This window comes from Apodemus sylvaticus, chromosome 22 (genome assembly GCF_947179515.1).
Source record: "Apodemus sylvaticus chromosome 22, mApoSyl1.1, whole genome shotgun sequence".
Classification (NCBI taxonomy): domain Eukaryota; kingdom Metazoa; phylum Chordata; class Mammalia; order Rodentia; family Muridae; genus Apodemus; species Apodemus sylvaticus.
In genome coordinates, this window is record NC_067493.1 from 1,157,267 (window position 1) to 1,176,561 (window position 19,295).

Genomic DNA, 19,295 nt, shown 5'->3' on the forward strand with positions numbered 1-19,295 from the left:
TCTGAAAGTTACAGAGCTTCCGTTTTTGAAATCCACAAATACCGGTGACAAGTTATACATACATTTTACCCTGGATCGCTACACTTTTTCTATTCTTTATCTATTTCAACTGATACAGAATATAGATGTTATGTTCTTGCCTATCATAGCCATATGTTCTTTTGTGGATAGGGACAGGCATTATATCTTGAGGAATAAAACAGGAGTAATGAAAATTACAGTTATGAATAGTTGTTAGGTTTTGGGGAACAGAACATGAATAATGAAAGCTACCGAGATATTGTTATAAGTACTAAAGTCAACTATAACCTGGCCCTTAAATTTAGTTTGAAGTTACGTTTAAATGAATGTTGTTAACAAAAAGGCAGTCCTTAGGACAAATTTCTTTTTGCTTGTTCCCAACATTTATATATTATAGTCATACATATATACGTAAGTCATATATACACATACATATATATGTAAGTCATCATATCAAATGTACAACAGAACACATCTTACAAATGCAATAAGTGTGATAAGACATTTTTACAACACATTTATCTATAAATATATAAACGAACACATCCTGTAGAGAAACGCTGTGCTTAAGCAATGTGTTAAAGTATGTAATAGTAGTCTTAGAAAAAGACTATGAAAAAGTCATAAGAAAAATTCATAATTCAGATAAACCCCATAAACATAGACGATGGGTTAATATTTTGCACTTTGTGGTATCCTTGTACAAGAGGAAACTCTTTGGTATGCAATCAATCTACTAAAGCCCTTACATATTACAATAGTCTTTGAAAACAATCAAGAATACCAAATGTAACCTGTGACTACAAATAATTTGGCCAGATCTGAAGCAACACACTTACATTGTTTCACTCAAGATTATTTTTGTTCTAGAGTTTTCAAATGAACTGTTAAGCTCTTACTGTATGACATCTTCACTTTCTTCATGGAGGAGTTCAGAGCTGTGAATTTTCCTCTTTTTACTGTTTTCACTATGTCCCACAATTTGGATATGTTCTGCTTTTATTCACATTGAATTCTAAAAAGTCTTTAATTTCTTTATTTCTTCTCTGTCCAAGCTATTATTGAGGAAAAAGCTTCCATGTGAATGTGGGCTTTCTGCTGCTTTTGTTGTTTTTGAATACCAGCTGTAGTCCATTATGTATTCCATAGAATCCATGAGATTAATTCCATGTCCTTGTATCTGTTTTGGTTTGTTTTGTGTCTAATTACACAGTCAGTTTTGAGAAAATACCAATATATTTCTTAATGGATCAATTTTCAATATTTTATGTTCTTTTGCTATTCCTAATTCCCAACAAACACTTTGTATGTTTTCAAGTAATTTGATATTCATTATTAGATAAAGAATCATCATCTATGAATATTATTAAGTATGCATTAATGTTGTTTTTCAGGGTATGAAATATAGAAGTTGAAGTTTGATGTATGATTTGATTCTCAAAATACTCAATATTGTAAAAATGTTTGATGTATAAAATGCAATTAAATAAAAAACCGATTTGAGGATAATATATTGTGTATTTTATATGTGGTTTAAGTCATACATTTAAAAAAATATATATGTTGAATTACAACTCCCAGATTATTACACTAGTCTTATTCAATAGGACTGTATTCTAGTTCAAGGATGGCACTGAGAGATAGAAAATCTCCTTATTGTTATTCATAAATACAAAATTTAGCATATTGTAGTCTACTATGTTCATGAATTTTTAAATTTTAATCAACTCTAAAGATCTCTAATTTATAAGGCTTATTGTAAAACACTTAGTTAGAAATTTAGCAATTCCCTTAGAGTAAACCTTAATGCAGTTGAAATTTTAGTTATCAAACATTTCCCTTAATCATCACTATGCCTTGTTTTAGAATACCAACGAGAAGATATGAGTTTTTTTTTCTGGTAATGTTTTTTGCTACTGATGAGATCAATAAGATTCCTTTTCTTTTACCAAACATGTCTTTGAAATTCTCCACTGCTGTTGATCTGTGTGAAGATACATTGGGGATTCTGGATAGAGTATATGCACAACAAAACAATAGTGGGTATTTGAATAATTATATCTGTGGAAAAGATCTAATTTGTGACATCTAGCTTACAGGACCATCATGGAAAACAACCTCTATACTGACAGTTCTCACTAGGAAACCAAAGGTAAGAGAGTATGATACTAAATAAGTTAAATTAAATTCCATTTACAAATGCTTACAAGAACACTTTAACAGCATGTTTTTTTGAGTGCAATGGTAAACACTCTCTCTTTCTTTCTCTTTCTCTCTTTTACTCTCTTTTTCTCTCTCTATCACACACAAACACACATAGTTTGTGTATTATATAGTGATATACATACTATGTGTGATGAATTATTTAATTCATAAATATTTAATTCATTTGTATGAAATAAATAATCAGATCATAGATGTACTGGGCAAACAGGAAAAAACTGTGTTCTAGAAATTCAAACCTGTTATGAATAGTCTAGAATATAATAGGAATAATACATGATATTTAAAGTATTTTTGTAGTAACATTAATAGGAGTTTGGAAAGGTGATTCACATTATTTGTTTAAAATTCAAACATCTTAGCAATCATTTTTAACATGTGCATCTTTCCTCTTCTCTTCTACATTCTTTAGGTTTTCTTTGGACCATTTATTCCTAGCCTAAGTGACCATGACCAGTTTTCCTATGTCCATCAGATAGCCACCAAGGACACACATTTGTCCCATGGCATGGTCTCCTTGTTTCTTCATTTCAGATGGACTTGGATAGGTGTGGTCATCTCAGATGATGACCAGGGTATTCAGTTTCTCTCAGATTTAAGAGAAGAAATGCAAAGGCATGGGATCTGTTTAGCTTTTCTAAATGTGATCCCAGAAACCTTGCAGACATACATGACAAATGTTATGATATATGATAAACAAATTATGACATCTTCAGCAAAGTTTGTTATCATTTATGGTGAAATGAACTCTACTTTAGAAGTCAGCTTTAGAAGATGGGAATATTTGTCTTCTCAGAGAACCTGGGTCACAACCTCACAATGGGATGTTATCACAATTAAAAAAGAATTCAGTCTTGATCTCTTCCATGGGACCATCACTTTTGCTCACCACAGAGGTGAGCTTGCTAAATTTAGGAATTTTATCAAAACACAGAACTATAACAAAAACCCAGTAAACATTTCTGAGTCTATACTGGGGTGGAATTATTTTAATTGTTCAGTCTCTAAAAACGGCAATAAATGGGATCATTTTGTATTCAATAATACACTGGAATGGACAGCATTGCACAAAAATGATATGGCCCTGAGTGAAGAAGGTTACAATTTGTATAATGCTGTGTATGCTGTGGCCCACACCTACCATGAACTACTTATTCAGCAAGCAGAGTCTCAGAAAACAACAGGTGTCAAAGGAGAATTCACTGACTGCCAGCAGGTAAAGTTTCATACATTTCATTATGCTTAGAGATAGCAATGTGATCTTTTAAATGGCCCCAGAGAAACACCTGTCCATTAAAGATTATTCTTTCATTAGAAATATTTCTACACTGAAAAACTCTCCAATTAATTTTTACATGGGTTAATATGAATTTCAAGGTTTACATTTAATAGGAGACAATACATTTTTATAAGATAGCAGTGCCTTTTGTGAAAACGTGTCTCAACATTTTCACAAGTGATTTCAAAATTTAAAATAGGAGACAAGAGTTTTGTCATGAAAACCGTAAGTGATGATAAGACTGGAATACTCTTTCAAAGAATAATTTCTAAAGAATCAATACATGTGTATTAACTTATAGTTACTCATTAAAATTAACAAATATTTACAAAACCATATGTGAATAAGACTATACATGTTATTAAGTTTCTATTATCTCATATATTTAGTCTATACATGAAAGACTCACAACTAATGTTTATTTTTACACACATTCAGAATCCCTCTTTATTTGTACATACATGGCTTCATTTTTTTTTAAAAAAAAAGTATTTTTGAAAAATGGGTGCACACAAACACACACACACTGACACACCATGTTAGTTTTTATCTCATAATCATTTTTTCTAGCATGTTTTAGTATTGAACATTAATAAAAAGTATATTAATGTTCAACTATCCATGACCTGTATTGCCTTTACTATGTGATTTCTTTAATACACTGTCTTTTCATAAAGTCATTAAAAATTTAGGGGAAAATCTCAAATTTTTCTTCCCTTTATTGATGTGCATATGTAAGCATTTCGAGATGGGTCTAATTTAGGTGTCTTCCTTGCTGAAAACCAGGGTATTTACTAATCCTGTTGGAGAACTGGTGAGCATGAACCATAGTGAAAACCAGTGTGCAGTGTATGAAATTTTCATCATTTGGAATTTTCCACAAGGCCTTGGATTAAAAGTGAAAATCGGAAGCTATTTTAGTTGTTTTCTACGGAGCCAAAAACTTCATATATCTGAAAACTTTGAGTGGGCCACGGGAGGAACATCAGTGGGTACAGTTTTTATTTTTTTCAGTTTATCTACATTTTAAAATATGAGGTGATGAAGTATTAGCTCTGTCTTAAGACCAACTGCTATGCTTGCAAAAGACCATTCTCGGTTACACACACCAAAATTTGATGTCTCTCAATTTCATAAAAATCTGGTGTTAGGGATCAAGGGTTCTGGATTCCATGTTCAACTGTGCACACATGCTTATTCACCTCTCAGTAATGTATTTATTAAATTTGTAAATATAATTTCAATTTTACAACTATATTTAAACTACAGAATTTGCAGACTCTGTGTTATTTATATTTATATTTATATTTATATTTATGTTTATGTTTATAGCCAAACTAAAAATAGTATGTATTCATTAACAGAAATCTTTCTCTAGATTCAAGGTTTTCATTTTTAATTTGTATATATATGAATATATATGTATGTACAAATTATATATGTATATATGTATGTGATATATGCATCATATATATATGATGTTTATATTTATATTGAATGTTTTCTTTATATTTCAGATGTCATACCCTTTTCATGTCTCCTCCCCCAGAAACCCCCTATGCACTTCCACTTCCCACTGCCTCTATGAGGGTGCACCCCCACTACCCATCTACCCACTCTCATCTTCCAGCCCTGGCACTCCCCTACATTGCAGCATCAAACCTTTTTTTGTTTGTTTGTTTTTCAAGACAGGGATTCTCCGTGCAGCCTTGGCTGTCCTGGGACTCATTCTGTAGATCAGGCTGGCCTCGAACCAGAAATCTTCCTGCCTCGAACCCTTATAGGCACAAAAGCCATTCTTCCTGCTGACATCCATCAAGTCCATCCTCTGATACATATGTGGCTGGACCCAAGAGTTCCTGCATGTGTACTATTTGGTTTAATTTAATAAGAAAAGTGAACTCTAGAAAGTCTCTGATTTCTTTCTTTTTTCTGTGTAGACCCATTTTCTCTCAAACTACTTACAGAGGGAAAAAGGAAATGGGAGACGTCTATGAAGACAGCAGAAACAAGCAAACAATAGGACACACTGGGTGAGGGAGTCTCAACAATGCTGCACTAGGAGAATACACCATATCTCACGAACATCACTGACTAAGCCTACAGTGGCCTTAGGACTGGCAGCCCCATATGGTGGACAGAGTTGGGTTCTGAGGATATAAAATGTCCTGAAGGCCCTGGCCCCAGACCATGACCAGCTCTCCTAGCATATTCCTGGCTTTAGAAAAGGAGCTCTATTTTATTCTCAGTACATTGTGGCCTCAGGAAAAGATCCCAAGGCCCAGGCCCCAGCCTGTTATTGTCTCTGCCAAGTGTGTGTCTGGGTCTGAGAAGAGCTATGTCAGTCTACACACACGAGGACCTTATGGAAAGACATGCTGGATGAGGCTAGCCCGCCATACAATAGTCTCTCTCTTTCTCTCTCTCTCTCTCTCTCTCTCTCTCTCTCTCTCTCTCTCTCTCTCTCTCTCTCTCCAAACCCCTCTCAATTGTTTTACTTTTACTTACATTATAAATGTTGCCCAACTGTCCTGTTCCACCTCCAAGCATTCTTTACCCCATCCCCCTCCCCTTTTACTTTGAGAGGGTGCTCCATCACCCCACCTCCACTCCTGCTATCCACGCACCCAGAACCACCTCACATCTGCCATTTTCCTTGATGGCATCAAGTCTCTGCAGGATTAGGTGTATAGTCTCCCACTGAGTACACACAATGCGGTCCTCTGCTACATATGTTCCTGGGGCCATGCACCCGTCCATACATGCTCTGTGGTGGATTGCTTAGTCTCTGTGAGCTCCCAGGGATCTGGGTTACTAGACACTGTTGGTCTTCTTAAGGGATTGGCATCTCTCAGAGCCTATTCCTTCCTTCCCCTAAGTCTTCCCCTGACTCTGACCTGAGTCCAATGATTGGCTGTAAGTATTTGCATCTGTCTCAGTTGTTGTTAGAGCCTTTCAGAAGACAGTCGTGCTCAGCACCTGACTGCGAGTGCATAGGTGTTTTTCCCTCTCAAATGGCTGTCAGCTAGTGTAGTCTTTCCACTGAGGAAGAACTATGCTTTTCTCAATTAGAAAATGGGCACTTGAGGCACACCAGGCCTTAATGTTGGTTATGATGCTGTAATGACCCATGGATATGTTTATTACTGTCCTGATTTGTGCGGTGGGCAGGTGCCAAGCAAATGTACATTTGTGTTGTACATTACAATTGCCTCACCTGTTATGGTTTGCAGCCATATATCTAGACAAACCTGGTGAACAAATATGTGAATCCTAGTATCCTAGTCTCTAGCCAGACTGCTTAGCGCACTACTCATCTGTGGGGTGTTTTTGAAGCAGTCCTCTATCAAATAAATGCTACTTACTGTTACTATTTCCTAAGCTTGTTAAGTCATTTACATTATAAATTCTACTCTTCTACATCACAGGTTAATATGGTAGTGCTCCCCAATATATGAGATGCCTTTTAACAGATCTACACAATTAACTGCAGGTCGATCTTACATGTAAGTAGTAAATGCTGAGGGCAGAACTTGTTTAAGAATCAAGAGAAAATAGGGATATCCATGTTTGGCATCCTGCCCATGACATTTCTACAAGCAAGCCCATGGTCCAAATGATTTGAGCAGATTCAGCCCTAGTAGTGAAGTTATTCAGAGGTCACCACCTGATGTACCAAATGAGGAGCACCACAAGGGACCTCAAAGATGGCCACATCTGGCTACATGTGACTGATGCTTCCCATCCAGCACCAGGGAGGACCCACCACCCCAGCTCCAGTGCTCACCCACTTTCTCCTCTTCATGGAGATAGACCCTGTGCTCAACATCTGTCAAAAATCGAACTTTCTTGAGGTCACCACACAGCAGCCAAGAATATCATTCAAAGCAGGACACAGAGAGTCATTCAAGCTGGTTAAGCTAAAACAAACTTCAACAAGGCACCAGGAAGAACCTCCCTCTCAGTCTGATTGGCAGGTCTGCCTGGTATCCTTGATTGGCCAGTGAGACTTACTTGTCCTCAAGGTTAGAGTGTGCTTCCAGTCCTGTGCTAGAACTTTCTTATATCTCAGGTCAGGTTTGCACTCCCATAGCATTGGTGCCTGTCCTCCAAGAATGTCATCCATCTGCACTCCCACCCAGCCCTGGAGGAGGACACACCATTGCAACTGAGGCTGTGAGGGGTTGTTCAGCTGCTTTCTCTTCCCCTTTGTGGGCAGTGATCCTGCACTCATCATGACCTGACTTCATAGCTTGTTTGAGAATTCTGCACAGCATTTTCCCTTCTTCTTTCTGACATCTAGGGGGATAACCTGTTACTTGACTTGCACTGGAGGTATAAAGCTGGCTCATCAGAAGAAGAAGCCCAGTTAAGAGCCCAGGCTCTTAACATTAAAGAGGGATTTTAGGAAACGTGGGCTTGCTATGTGGCTTCATACAATTCCCTTCTACTAGATGATACATATGAATAAAACCTGGGAGAAAACCAGGAAACAGATGACAAACACTGTGGAACACTACTTATACTCAGCACATCTTCCACAATGGCAAGGTGGGGAAAAAACCCACAGTTGTGTTAGCACGGATTCTCTAGATCAAAATATCTCATAGAGAGGGTGAATTTTTCTGTGTATGAAGAAAGAAGATTTACTATAATGTCTCAGAGACAGTTGTCCTCTTCTTCTAATAATGGCTGTCTGCCAAGGGAAACTTCAAAATCAAGGACTTATCTTCCAGTGAAAGGGAGCTGCAATTTCCATGTGCCCAGCATGAAGCCAGAAAAGAAAACTCTTGTTTCCTAAAGTCACTACTTAAAGTTAATAGCCTGGGCACCCTTCCCCTTGTGAGTCAGATTGATATCTTCAGTGCACCTGAGGAATGGACTATGCAACTTATTAACCTTGATTACATGAAGGGGAAGGCAACTGCTCTGAGGAAAACTCAAGCAAGGTCTGAATTTAGGTTCTGTCAGGTGCAGGGTCATTGCTAACAAGGGGAGTAGCAGGCAGCTGAATCACCTGAGGTGGAATAGTGGGGTCCTTCAATAGGGCTGCTTGGTGTGAAAACCCTCTTGCAAGGCAGGGCACAAATGCTAAGTGAGTGCAATCCACTCCTAAGATCTGCAAAAAATTTCACCCTGGAGTAGAGGCACAATTTAACTGTAAGCAGCGGTAAGGCTTACTGGCCAATCTAGAACTCAAGCCAGACCTGCCATTCAAAGAAAGAGGCGGGATCTTCCGGGTACCTTTCTTCAAGTTCCAGGTGGCTTTGCAGACCAGGATAGTTCACTGTTTCCTGATCTGAGCTCTGCTGTTCTGTGTTGTGCTGTGAGAGGACCTCGGGGAAGCCCTGAAATCTGAACATGGTAAGCACAGTATATCGTCCCACAATGGGGAGGAACAGGTGGCTGATGAGAGGGTGCTGAGGTGCAGGCTCCTATCAGGGATTGGATGGGAAACATCAGCTAGATGTGACTACCTGTGTGGTTTCTAGTGATGCTTCTTACTTGCTAAATAAGATGGTGACCTCTGAATATCATTACTATCAAGGCTGGATCTCCCCACATCATTGTACCATTGGTTTGCTTGTAGAAACATCATGGATGCTTTTCTTGATTCTGAAGGATATGTCCGAAACATTTTGTGTTTTATACTACACATTGAGAGGGCAGGTATGAAACTAATAGGTCTATTTTAACCTATGATTTGTTTTTGTTTCATTTTTTATTGCAGTTTTCATATTTCTTTACATGTATAGTGTTTTGGATATTTTGTGGCAAGGAAACCTTTTTTTTTTTTTTGTTTCACTCTATTTGATATTTAGGATGCTTCACGTACCTTAATAGGAATCTTTATCTTTAGTTTACAAATTATTCATGTAAGATTTCATTAAAACTGTTTTCTTGACCTTTGAGCTGATATTCTTTTATTACAGTCAATTGAAGTCTTTGCTTGTCATACATTGTGGTGTTCCTTGTTATTTAGTGCCAGTAAAATTGTATACACAAATTATTTTTTGACCAATAAGTCCATTTATTCAATTTATCTTACTTTCTTGTTCGGTGTGTGTGAACCTTGCCTCTGTAGTTGTCAACGTGCAGGCAATTTCAATGGCCTGCTCTCAGGGACTGAGCACCTGCTTAAGTCATTACCTGCCTCCATCAGCTGCTGCTGTTGTCAGATGTGCTTTATATACATGGAGCACTAGCTTCAGCTGCTCTCTATATTTGTTCCCTGTTTCTGTTCTCTACACAAGCCCCCGCTATAGTCTTTCTCTACTCTCATCCCAGGCTCTCTGCTCCCTATATGTGTTCCAGTCCACAGGTCCTCTTGTGCACCCCTATCCCTTCCCCAGGTTCTCACTCCTCTCCTTTCCACAAAACAACTTCTTTTGTATCAGAACACTTGCACGTTTTAATTTTTGAGGACCTGCTGTGACAGGACACCTTGTATTTCTTGTTGACATATTTTCCTGGCTTAGGCGAATTATATTCCTATGCTGATATCTAAGTATCTGGGTTTGTGGTTATATGTCTAGATACTTGTCTCTGAGTTTGTCTTGTTTAGGTGGTAATTTTATTCCCAAGGTATTGTTTGCTGTCTGTATTTTCAGAGAATGTTGACTGCATTTTTCCCATTTTACTGACCTGTTAGGTGGGCATGTTCAAGAGGGAATGCTTGCTCATGTTGAAAGCTGGCAGAAGTCTCAGGCAGGAAATTATGATCTTAACAATCCCCCAGGAGACTTAGTCAGGAGAGAGGTTATGCTGTCTCTGGATTTTGTACAGTGTTAGGTAGAGCTGTGTAAATTGCATGTGGGATAATAAATAGTGTGGTGAATCTTATGGAAAGCCTAACTTTTCTCCTGGCAGGCATGGCATGTTTTTGAAAAAGGAGTATACACTCCTGTCTACTGGACGAGGAAGGGTTTATTCTGTACCATTTTTATATTGGAAAGATAGGACATGCTTTCTGATTTTAAAAGATTCGACTTTCTAGATATTGCCTTGAGTGTCAGAAAACACTTTAGACCTTTGTACCGTTTAGGAGCTCCAGCAGACTATTAGAATCACTGTAGACTGAATGCATTTTCATCACAGGATGAACATGAGCCTATAGCATCCAGGCTCAGAATGCAGTTCATTGGGTCCCATGGGTATCCGCAAAACGTGGGGCTTCAATTGTCTGCTGGGCTAAATGCATCCTCTCCCAATGAGGCCAGACTTTGGAGTCCAGTTAAAGGAACAGATACCAAAGATAGGCAGCAGCTTTAGGGACACCGCCTGTTCCAGTTGTTGGAGGACCCGCATGGAGACTAACCTGAACTTCTGCTATTTATGTGCCAGGGGCCTTAGTCCAGCCTGTGTCTGCTATTTGGTTGATGGCTCAGTCTCTCAATGTCCCCAAGGTTATAGGTTAGTTGAGTCTGCTAGACTACCTGTGGAGTTCCTACCATCTTCAGGGCCTTCAATCCTTCCCCAACTCTTCTTTAAGCATCTACAAGGTCCATCCCTTGTTCACTTTGGTTCTCTGTATCTACTTCAGTCAGCTGCTGGGTGAAGCCTCTCATTGGACATTTATGAAAGTCTCCTGTCTGGGAGCATAACAATGTATCCTTAATAATGTTAAGGATTGGAGATTGCCCATAAGGTGTGTCTCTAGCTGGACGAGTTTTCATTGGGCATTCAATCATTCTGTGTTCTAGGTGTGTTCCTGACTTTCTATTAGGCGGGAAACATTTTGTTCTGTGTGTCTACTGTGCTGTAGTTGAAACTGATCCTTCAGCTTTCTTCTCATGCTCCCATACAGCCAATATTTAAACTCTGTCCCTGAATCACATAAGAAGCTTTAGCCCTATTTGCAATTAATGCTAAGTTATTTTGAAAGCCTGGGGGCTTAACTTTTTGATTTTATTCCTTTGTTTTTGTTTTTCAACACAAATTCTCTCTGTGAAATCCTTCCCGTCCTCATAGTCGACATAGGGACCACATAAGCCACCTGACATGATTTTGCACAATAAGTATATATTTTTGTGCAACTCTTAATCCTCATGTTTCAGTTTGAAATTTGGCCAAATATATAGGTTATATTCTATTTCTCAAGTTTGTATGTGTTCATTACATCAATACTACCGGAGTCTTCAGAACCCTTGGATTCCAGGTGTGTGATGTTCTTCTGCACACTTGTGACTGTTCTGAAATGATTGAATAAATAATATTTTGCCTATGTATAGGAATATGTATATCATATGTTTCTTCCTTACACTTGTCATATGATGGTCTCAGAATTCTTGATCTTGAAGTAATTCGTAGTTGATAGTCCCCATGTGTATCTGAGAAATTGACAAACACAATGTGGAAGGCCAGCTAGATCTTTCCACTGCTGAGCTCTTTTTCCTGCCTTACATTGCTTATTTATGATCAAAATTTATATTATTATAGTTTCATCTGTTTATTTGTAACTGTTTAAGCATGCATTGCCTTTTAATAAAATTTTATTAATGTTATAGTTTAAACTGTTGCACTTCATGCTTGTACAAGATGAGTACGGATCTGAAGTGAATGAATAGTTCTTGGTGGGAATTTTTTAGTAAAGAACTGTGAGTTCTCTATCATTTTTGTTTCCTTGGTTGATTTTTGTAGGGATTACGGGTCTTAATATATAACTTTTGGTCTCATAGAACATATTACATAGGCCATGCCAGCATCCAGCTGTATGACATATACCTGCCTGTACCTCTATGACTAAGGACATGTGCAAATACACCCAGTTTACCCATTAGACTTGTAGTTAGGAATTGTTCATACAATTTTTCAGATGTCTGATCAGTATTGTGGATGTTTCCTGTGCATTTCCCTCTCAATTGGAATTTCCCTGTCAGGGCTGTATGTTATTCAAATTGTTTAAAAGCAACACACATGAATTTTATAATTCAAGCTCCTTCTAAAATGACACAGTGATTGTAAATTCTGAGTCAAAATATAAGTGGAGTGCCAAAATTATATGAATATGTTTTCGAGAAAACATGTGTTTTCCTTACAATGATGTTGTACATGTATGGGATATTTAGGATGCAGTGACTTTTGATGATGTGCATGTGAACTTCACTGAGGAAGAGTGGAATTTGCTGGATCCTTCCCAGAAGAATCTCTACAAAGATGTGATATTGGAAACCTACCTGAACCTCAATGCTATAGGTAAGACTGTTATTTTTTCTAAAGGAAACAAATGTTTATTGGTTATTGATGATCTATCATTTTAATTGTGAATAGTGAAGATTGAGCTGAATAATTCAGTTTCACTAAATTTTCACTGTAACTTTCATGGTGCAGTTAAAATTCACAGTACCTTGATATTTTTTCCTAATTTCCAATAGTATATCATTCATTTCTGGTACTGTATTTTAGGCTATAATTGGGAAGACCATCATCTTGAAGAACATTTTCAACGTATTAGAAGACATGAAAGGTAATTTTCATGTGCAAACTGATACAAATTTGTCTCAGAGGAAATTTTAATATCTTATGGAATCTCCAGCAAAAAGCAAGAGTGTAAAATAACAGTCCTTTAACTGTAACTATGATTATAATATTTTTATAAAACCATGTACCTCAAGGTCTGATACCTGATTTGTGTATTCATTTGATAAGTAGCTTCTTTAGAGCTATGCTGTGGACCTGCCAATCGGTAGTGTCTCATAGTGTTTAGAAACTACACATTGAATAGTGATAAATTTATATCCAAAACATTTTAATAAGAAAATCGTCCACAGAAAATTTGGTGATACTCATATTCTTGTAGTAATATGGTTAAGATTGGTGAGAGGGCATTTTATGAGAATCAAGAATGCTGTTGTGGAGAAACATTAGTCCATATTGCACATGTTATAAGAAATAAAAATTAAAACAGTGTGAATGTAATGTGTAAACCTTTCACTTATGACTCTTTTTATTAGGTATATCATGTGTCATAATGGATAATGATTATGTGAGCATTGGGATATTGAAAAAAGAAACATAAAATTTTTGTTCTGAAACAAGAAGATATGTAGTATTCTGCCTTTGAAAGTAATTAGGAATATGAAAGACATTTGCAATTACTTGGTTTTTTAGTTTTACATGGAATATCCCTAAACTGAAAGTGTAGAAAACCTTCATGGGCACTTAGGAATTTGGAAATTTTTCTTTGGGTCCTGGTTCCCAGTCAAAAATGTTGTAATTCACAGTAGAGGAAAAATATGAATACAATCAGTGTTATAAAGATCAGAGTTTTTATAACTTTCTTCAGATAGCTAAAATACATCATATAAAAAGAGGGTACTATAAATATGAGCTATGTAATAACCATCACAGGTGTCTTGAACAACTCATGATGAGTGAGAACACCATGAACATATAAAGTGCTAAATCCTTAAGATCTGATGCTTTTTTTTACCATTAGACAAATTGTAAACATAATTCATATTGATTACATGATTGATTAGAGTAATGAATGCTGTAAAGTTTTCACATGTGTTAATTATCGTTGCAGGCATGTAAGAAGATATACTGGAGTGAAACGCTATGAGTGTAATATATGTGGTAAAGCCTTTACAAGATGCAGTAATCTCAAATATCATAAAACAACACATACTGGAGAGAAACTTTATGAATGCAATCAATGTGGAAAAGACTTTGCAAGACCCAGCTATCTACAAAGACATAAAATGACACATAATAGAGAGAAACCTTATAAATGTAATCAATGTGGTAAAGCCTTTGCAGTACCCAGTCATCTCCAATATCATAAAAGAACACATACGGGAGAGAAACCTTATGAATGTAATCAATGTGGTAAAGCCTTTGCATGTCACAGTGATCTACAAAGACATAATAGAACACATACTGGAGAGAAACCTTATGAATGTAATCAATGTGGTAAAGCCTTTGCACAGCACAGTCATCTCCAATATCATAAAAGAACACATACTGGGGAGAAACCTTATGAATGTAATCAATGTCATAAAGCCTTTGCATGTCACCATGATCTACAAAGACATAAAAGAACACACACTGGAGAGAAACCTTATGAGTGCAATCAATGTGGTAAAGCCTTCACACAGCACAGTACTCTCCAATATCATAAAAGAACACATACTGGAGAGAAACCTTATGAGTGCAATCAATGTGGTAAAGCTTTTGCCTATCACAGTAATCTCAAATATCATAAAAGAACACACAGCGGACAGAAACCTTGTTAATGTAATCAGAGTGGTAAAGTGTTTTCATCAGGGATAAGTCTCCAAATTCTGTTTACTGGAGAAAATCGTAATGAATATGATCATGAATTGAGTGGTAATTAGGAGGGTATCATAGTAGGATATGATAGACGTGGGTGCTGGGGATTATTTCCACTCTGGAGTTGTTTTTTTGATGCTTTTGCAAAGAAGTTTGCTGCCCTTGTCTGAAGAGTTTCCTTGAGGTTAAAGGTAAAACTGTTTATAATAATTGTATTGGCAAAGTACATCATGAAACTCACTGCAGAGAATTTGGCCTGAAAGGTTTTAACAAGCATAAAAAGGTAAAATTAAAAGAAAAAAAGAAACGTTCAAAATACAAGGCATCATTAGGAAGTTGAATGACGTTTAATCTTGTGATCAAGGATATTCAATGGCATTAAAGGAATGGTTACATTAGGACAAGATTACATTCAGCTAAACATATGGATTTGCAGTTGTATGAAAGTGAACTGTATCATGATAGGAATTATTATTACCTGGATACTGTTTTGATGTAGACACATGAAGATACAATTATGTGTCAAATTGCCAAGAGATAGATTTGGATTCTGGGTTCTGAGTTTAAAATACAAACAGAAAGACTTAGTTCCAGCCATGGTGTTACATGCTTTTTAACCCACCATTCACGAGACAGAGTCATGTAGATCTTTGAGATCAAGGTAGATCTCTAAGCAAGTTCCAGGAAAGCCAAGATCAGGCAGTGATATATTTGAAATATTGAAAGCTGCTGATAATGGAATAGAAGGAGCCACGTTCCAGCCCCAGTAAGCACCAGAACTCTGAGAATTTTATCATGAAGTGGTGTTGAATATTGTCATAGAATTTTACATTACCTCATGAGATGATCAATTCTTGGTTTTTCTTACACTTTAATCCCATTTGGTTGAACCTCACTGTTTCTAGAATGAAGCCTTCCTCACTGTTAATGGTAGACGATCTTTTGATGTGTTTTATATTTTATTTTATTTGTTTTATCTTTTAAGTATTTTTGAATCTGTGGTTTTAGGGATAATTTGTCTGTAATTCTCTTTAATTGCTCAATCTTTCCTGACTGGATATATGAGTAATCAGGGGTTCAGAAAATAAATTGACTAATATTCATTTTGTTTCTATATTGTTGAATACACTGAATTCTTGTTAAATCCTCTTTGAAAGTCTGGTAGGACTCTACCCTAAAACTCATGGATGTAGGCTCATACTGGGGACATATTTTTAATGAATTCTGTTTTCCTTCATGTTTATGTCAGTTTAAGTTGTTTTTCTCTAGTTTAATTTTGGGATGTGGAATCTATTGAGGAAGTTAGCTATTTCTTTTAGAATTTCCTAGTTGGTGGAATGCACCCTTTTTAAACTATGTCTTTACGACTCTCTGGATTTCTTTATTACCTGTTATTTAATCCCCCATTTCATTTTAGATTTCATTAATTTGTATATTCTTTATCTTTTAATAGGGGTTTGTTTATCTTGTCTAATAAAAGGATCCAAAGACCAACTCCATGTTTCATTAATTCTCTGAATTGTTCTTTCTATTTTATCTATTTCATCCCCCAAGTTGAAAATTTCTTGATGTCTCCTTCCTTTGCTTCTGCTGATTCAGGGTCCATGGGTGTGTATTGTCAAAAATGCCTCCATGACCCTGTATAAAAAATCTGTAGGGCTTTTATTTTCTCTCTGCCTAATATACACTCTGGTCAAATTTTCAAGCCATCTTGTGACCACCTTGAGACCAGGCAGCAGAGATGGATGGTGGACAAAAGGCCTCCTCTTACCTTCGATGGTGTTGCAATCCCTGTCTGGGTGAGTTAGGGTAAAGCAAGCATATCGGGCCAGCCAACAAGTGTTTGCTGACAGGAGCCTGATATAGTTGTCTCCTGAGAGTCTCTGCCAGTGCCTGACAAACACAGAGGGGGACACTCTCAGCCAACCATTGAACTGAGCACAGGGTCAGCAATGGAGGAGCTAGAGAAAGGACCGAAGGAATTTAAGAGGTTTGCAGCCCCATAGGAGGAACAACAATATGAACCAACCAGTAACCCCAGAGCTCCCAGGGACTAAACCACCAACCGAAGAGTACACATGGAGGGACCCTTGGCTCCAGCCACAGGGGTAGCAGAGGATGGCCTGGTCGGACATCCATGGGAGGAGAGGCCCTTGGACCCGTGAAGGCTCATTGCCCCAGGGTAGGGGAATACCAGGTCAGAGAAGCAGGAGTGGGTGGGTTAGTGAGCATGGGGAGGGGGGATGGGATAGAGGGTTTTCAGAGGGAAAACAAGGAAAGGGGACAAGATTTGAAAGTAAATAAAATATAAATATAAGCATATGTATATATAATATAAAATATATAAAAAATATAAATAAATATAAAAATAAAAATATTTTAAAAAAGCATTTGGGAGGCAGAGGCAGGTGGATTTCTGAGTTTGAGGCCAGCCTGAGTGAGTTCTAGGACAGCCAGGGCTACACAGAGAAACCCTGTCTCAAAAAAACAAAAGCAAAAAAAGTAAATGTAAATAAGAAAATATCTAATAAAAATTTCTTTAAACAAAACACAACATTACCTCTCATTGTGACTACCTTGAATGGATAAAGGTCAATTCACAAGTATCTTAATCACTGCTGCTGCTTTGATAAAATACTCTGTCAGGAGAACAGGTTTATTCCAGCTCACGGTTCACAGTAAAGTTCCTCATGGTGGGGAAATGCCACGCTGAAGTGTGAAGCAGCTGCTCACTCACATCAGGTGGTTGTGGTTATTGAGGGCAATGCAGGAGCCAGAGCCAAGGAAGGAGTCCTGGCAAGAAGGCAAAAGTTTCCATTTGCAGATCCACAGTTCTACCTAACAAAGAAATACATGTAAATAAGAAAATATCTAATAAAAAATGAAACAAGTTCTGCTAGGCAGTCAGCAGGCCTGACCTGCAATCTGAAGATGATTTCAAAACACTTTTAGGATTTTGTTTCTAGGTATTCTCTTTATACTGATGGTCTATGGTCAGATTTCATTAGAAACCAAGAAGTGCTACTAAATGCTGACAGAAATGCCAGGTGCCTGGGTGGGAGAATAAAGGAGATGAGCTGCAGAATCTGCAATTTGAGTTTGTTTCATGTTCTCTCTGCACTCATGTTGTTTCTAAATGCTGAAAATCTGTCCACTTTCTTTCCATTGTTGAATGCATGGTGAGGCAGTCTTGACAAAGGCACCCTTTAGGCCCTGCACGTGTACAGAGTCAGCTGCCTTCCCCCATCCCATCCCACCTCTGCAGGTCTATAAACTGCTCTCTGCCTGAATCTAAACTGGAGCTGCTTTTTTGGTTGTTTGTGAAGAGGCTTTTCCAGGACAGCAAGGTCCAGGACACCAAAGCTCTGCTCTCTGAGCTGACTTTCTCGAGCTTGGCTTCGTTTCTGCAGTCACTCCATGGCTATCTTCCTGGTGAACACTTGTCCAGTGTGTAACATGACAGAAGATGCTAACTGATGGCTTCTCACTCACACATGCAGGGTTTGGGGCCAGCTTTGTGATCCTACTTAAGTCCATAATTAATCTGCCCACTCCTTTGAATGTAGTGTCAGGGAGATGTTAGTGATCTCCAAAACACAGACAGGAGCTGATTGATGCAGCTCACAGCAGGGTATTTATTCCAGCCAGCTTGCAGTCATCCCTGCCTCGCACCACATTTACTCAGGAGAGTTTGTGTGTGTATTGGGCGGCTAACCCCATATGTCCATCAGGGCAAGGCTTTATAGAAAGCTGTAAGCAGGGAGTCCATATGTAAACATCTAATTGGAAAGCTTTTGTGGCCTTTAATAAGTTGCCTGGTGCTGGGAGTTATAAATTTAATTTCTGTTCTCCTCTGAAATGGTGGAGGTTAGGCAAGGGGTTGGCTTGTAACCTGGGGGTGTGTGTTTGTTGGGTGAATGACCTGGAGATGGAGGTCTTTTCGAAGGTGGAACCCAGAAATGACGGTCTTGTTGGGAATTTGCCCCACAGCAAAATTCTGTCTCGAGGCTATGTGGAAACTCATGTTAGGTACCAGCCGGTTACTTTACCTGTGTTCAAACATAGGTCAGGTTCTCTAAAATGGAGCTGAACTTAAAAGATTTGGCATCTCAAGGCCACACCTGCAGTAGCTAGAAAAGGAGCCTGGGCAATGAATAAGTCTGCCCAGAAGTATGAATGTTTCTTGGCTCCCAGCTGCAAGCCTGTGATTGCTTCCAGTGGAGGGCGCTCAGGAGCTAACAATGCACTGTGACAGTTCCCCCTGGTCAGCCCTATCCCTGAGTGCTTGAGAATTTCTGCTTATGCAATTTCCACTCGTCTGTCAACAACCTCTGAGCTGAAATCTGAGAGTGATTTCAGACCTCATCCATGATTTTGTGCTTTTATTTTACCGACGGAATCAGACCCTGACAGGCAGGCTACAGTGGGATTGTGTGTGAACCCAAGATCTAGAACCCATGTGCCTAGACACCAACCAAAATGCTTGACATTAGAGTGT

General features: G+C 37.9%; 1 protein-coding gene across 1 annotated transcript in view; it reads left to right on the top strand.

Moving 5' to 3' along the window:
• Positions 1-14,760, top strand: part of LOC127673189 (uncharacterized) — a 234,185-nt gene extending 219,425 nt beyond the window's left edge. The window contains 1 exon segment of the mRNA XM_052168797.1: positions 14,243-14,760. Coding sequence (XP_052024757.1) covers positions 14,243-14,760 — 518 coding nt within the window.
• Positions 14,761-19,295: the final 4,535 nt, after the last annotated feature.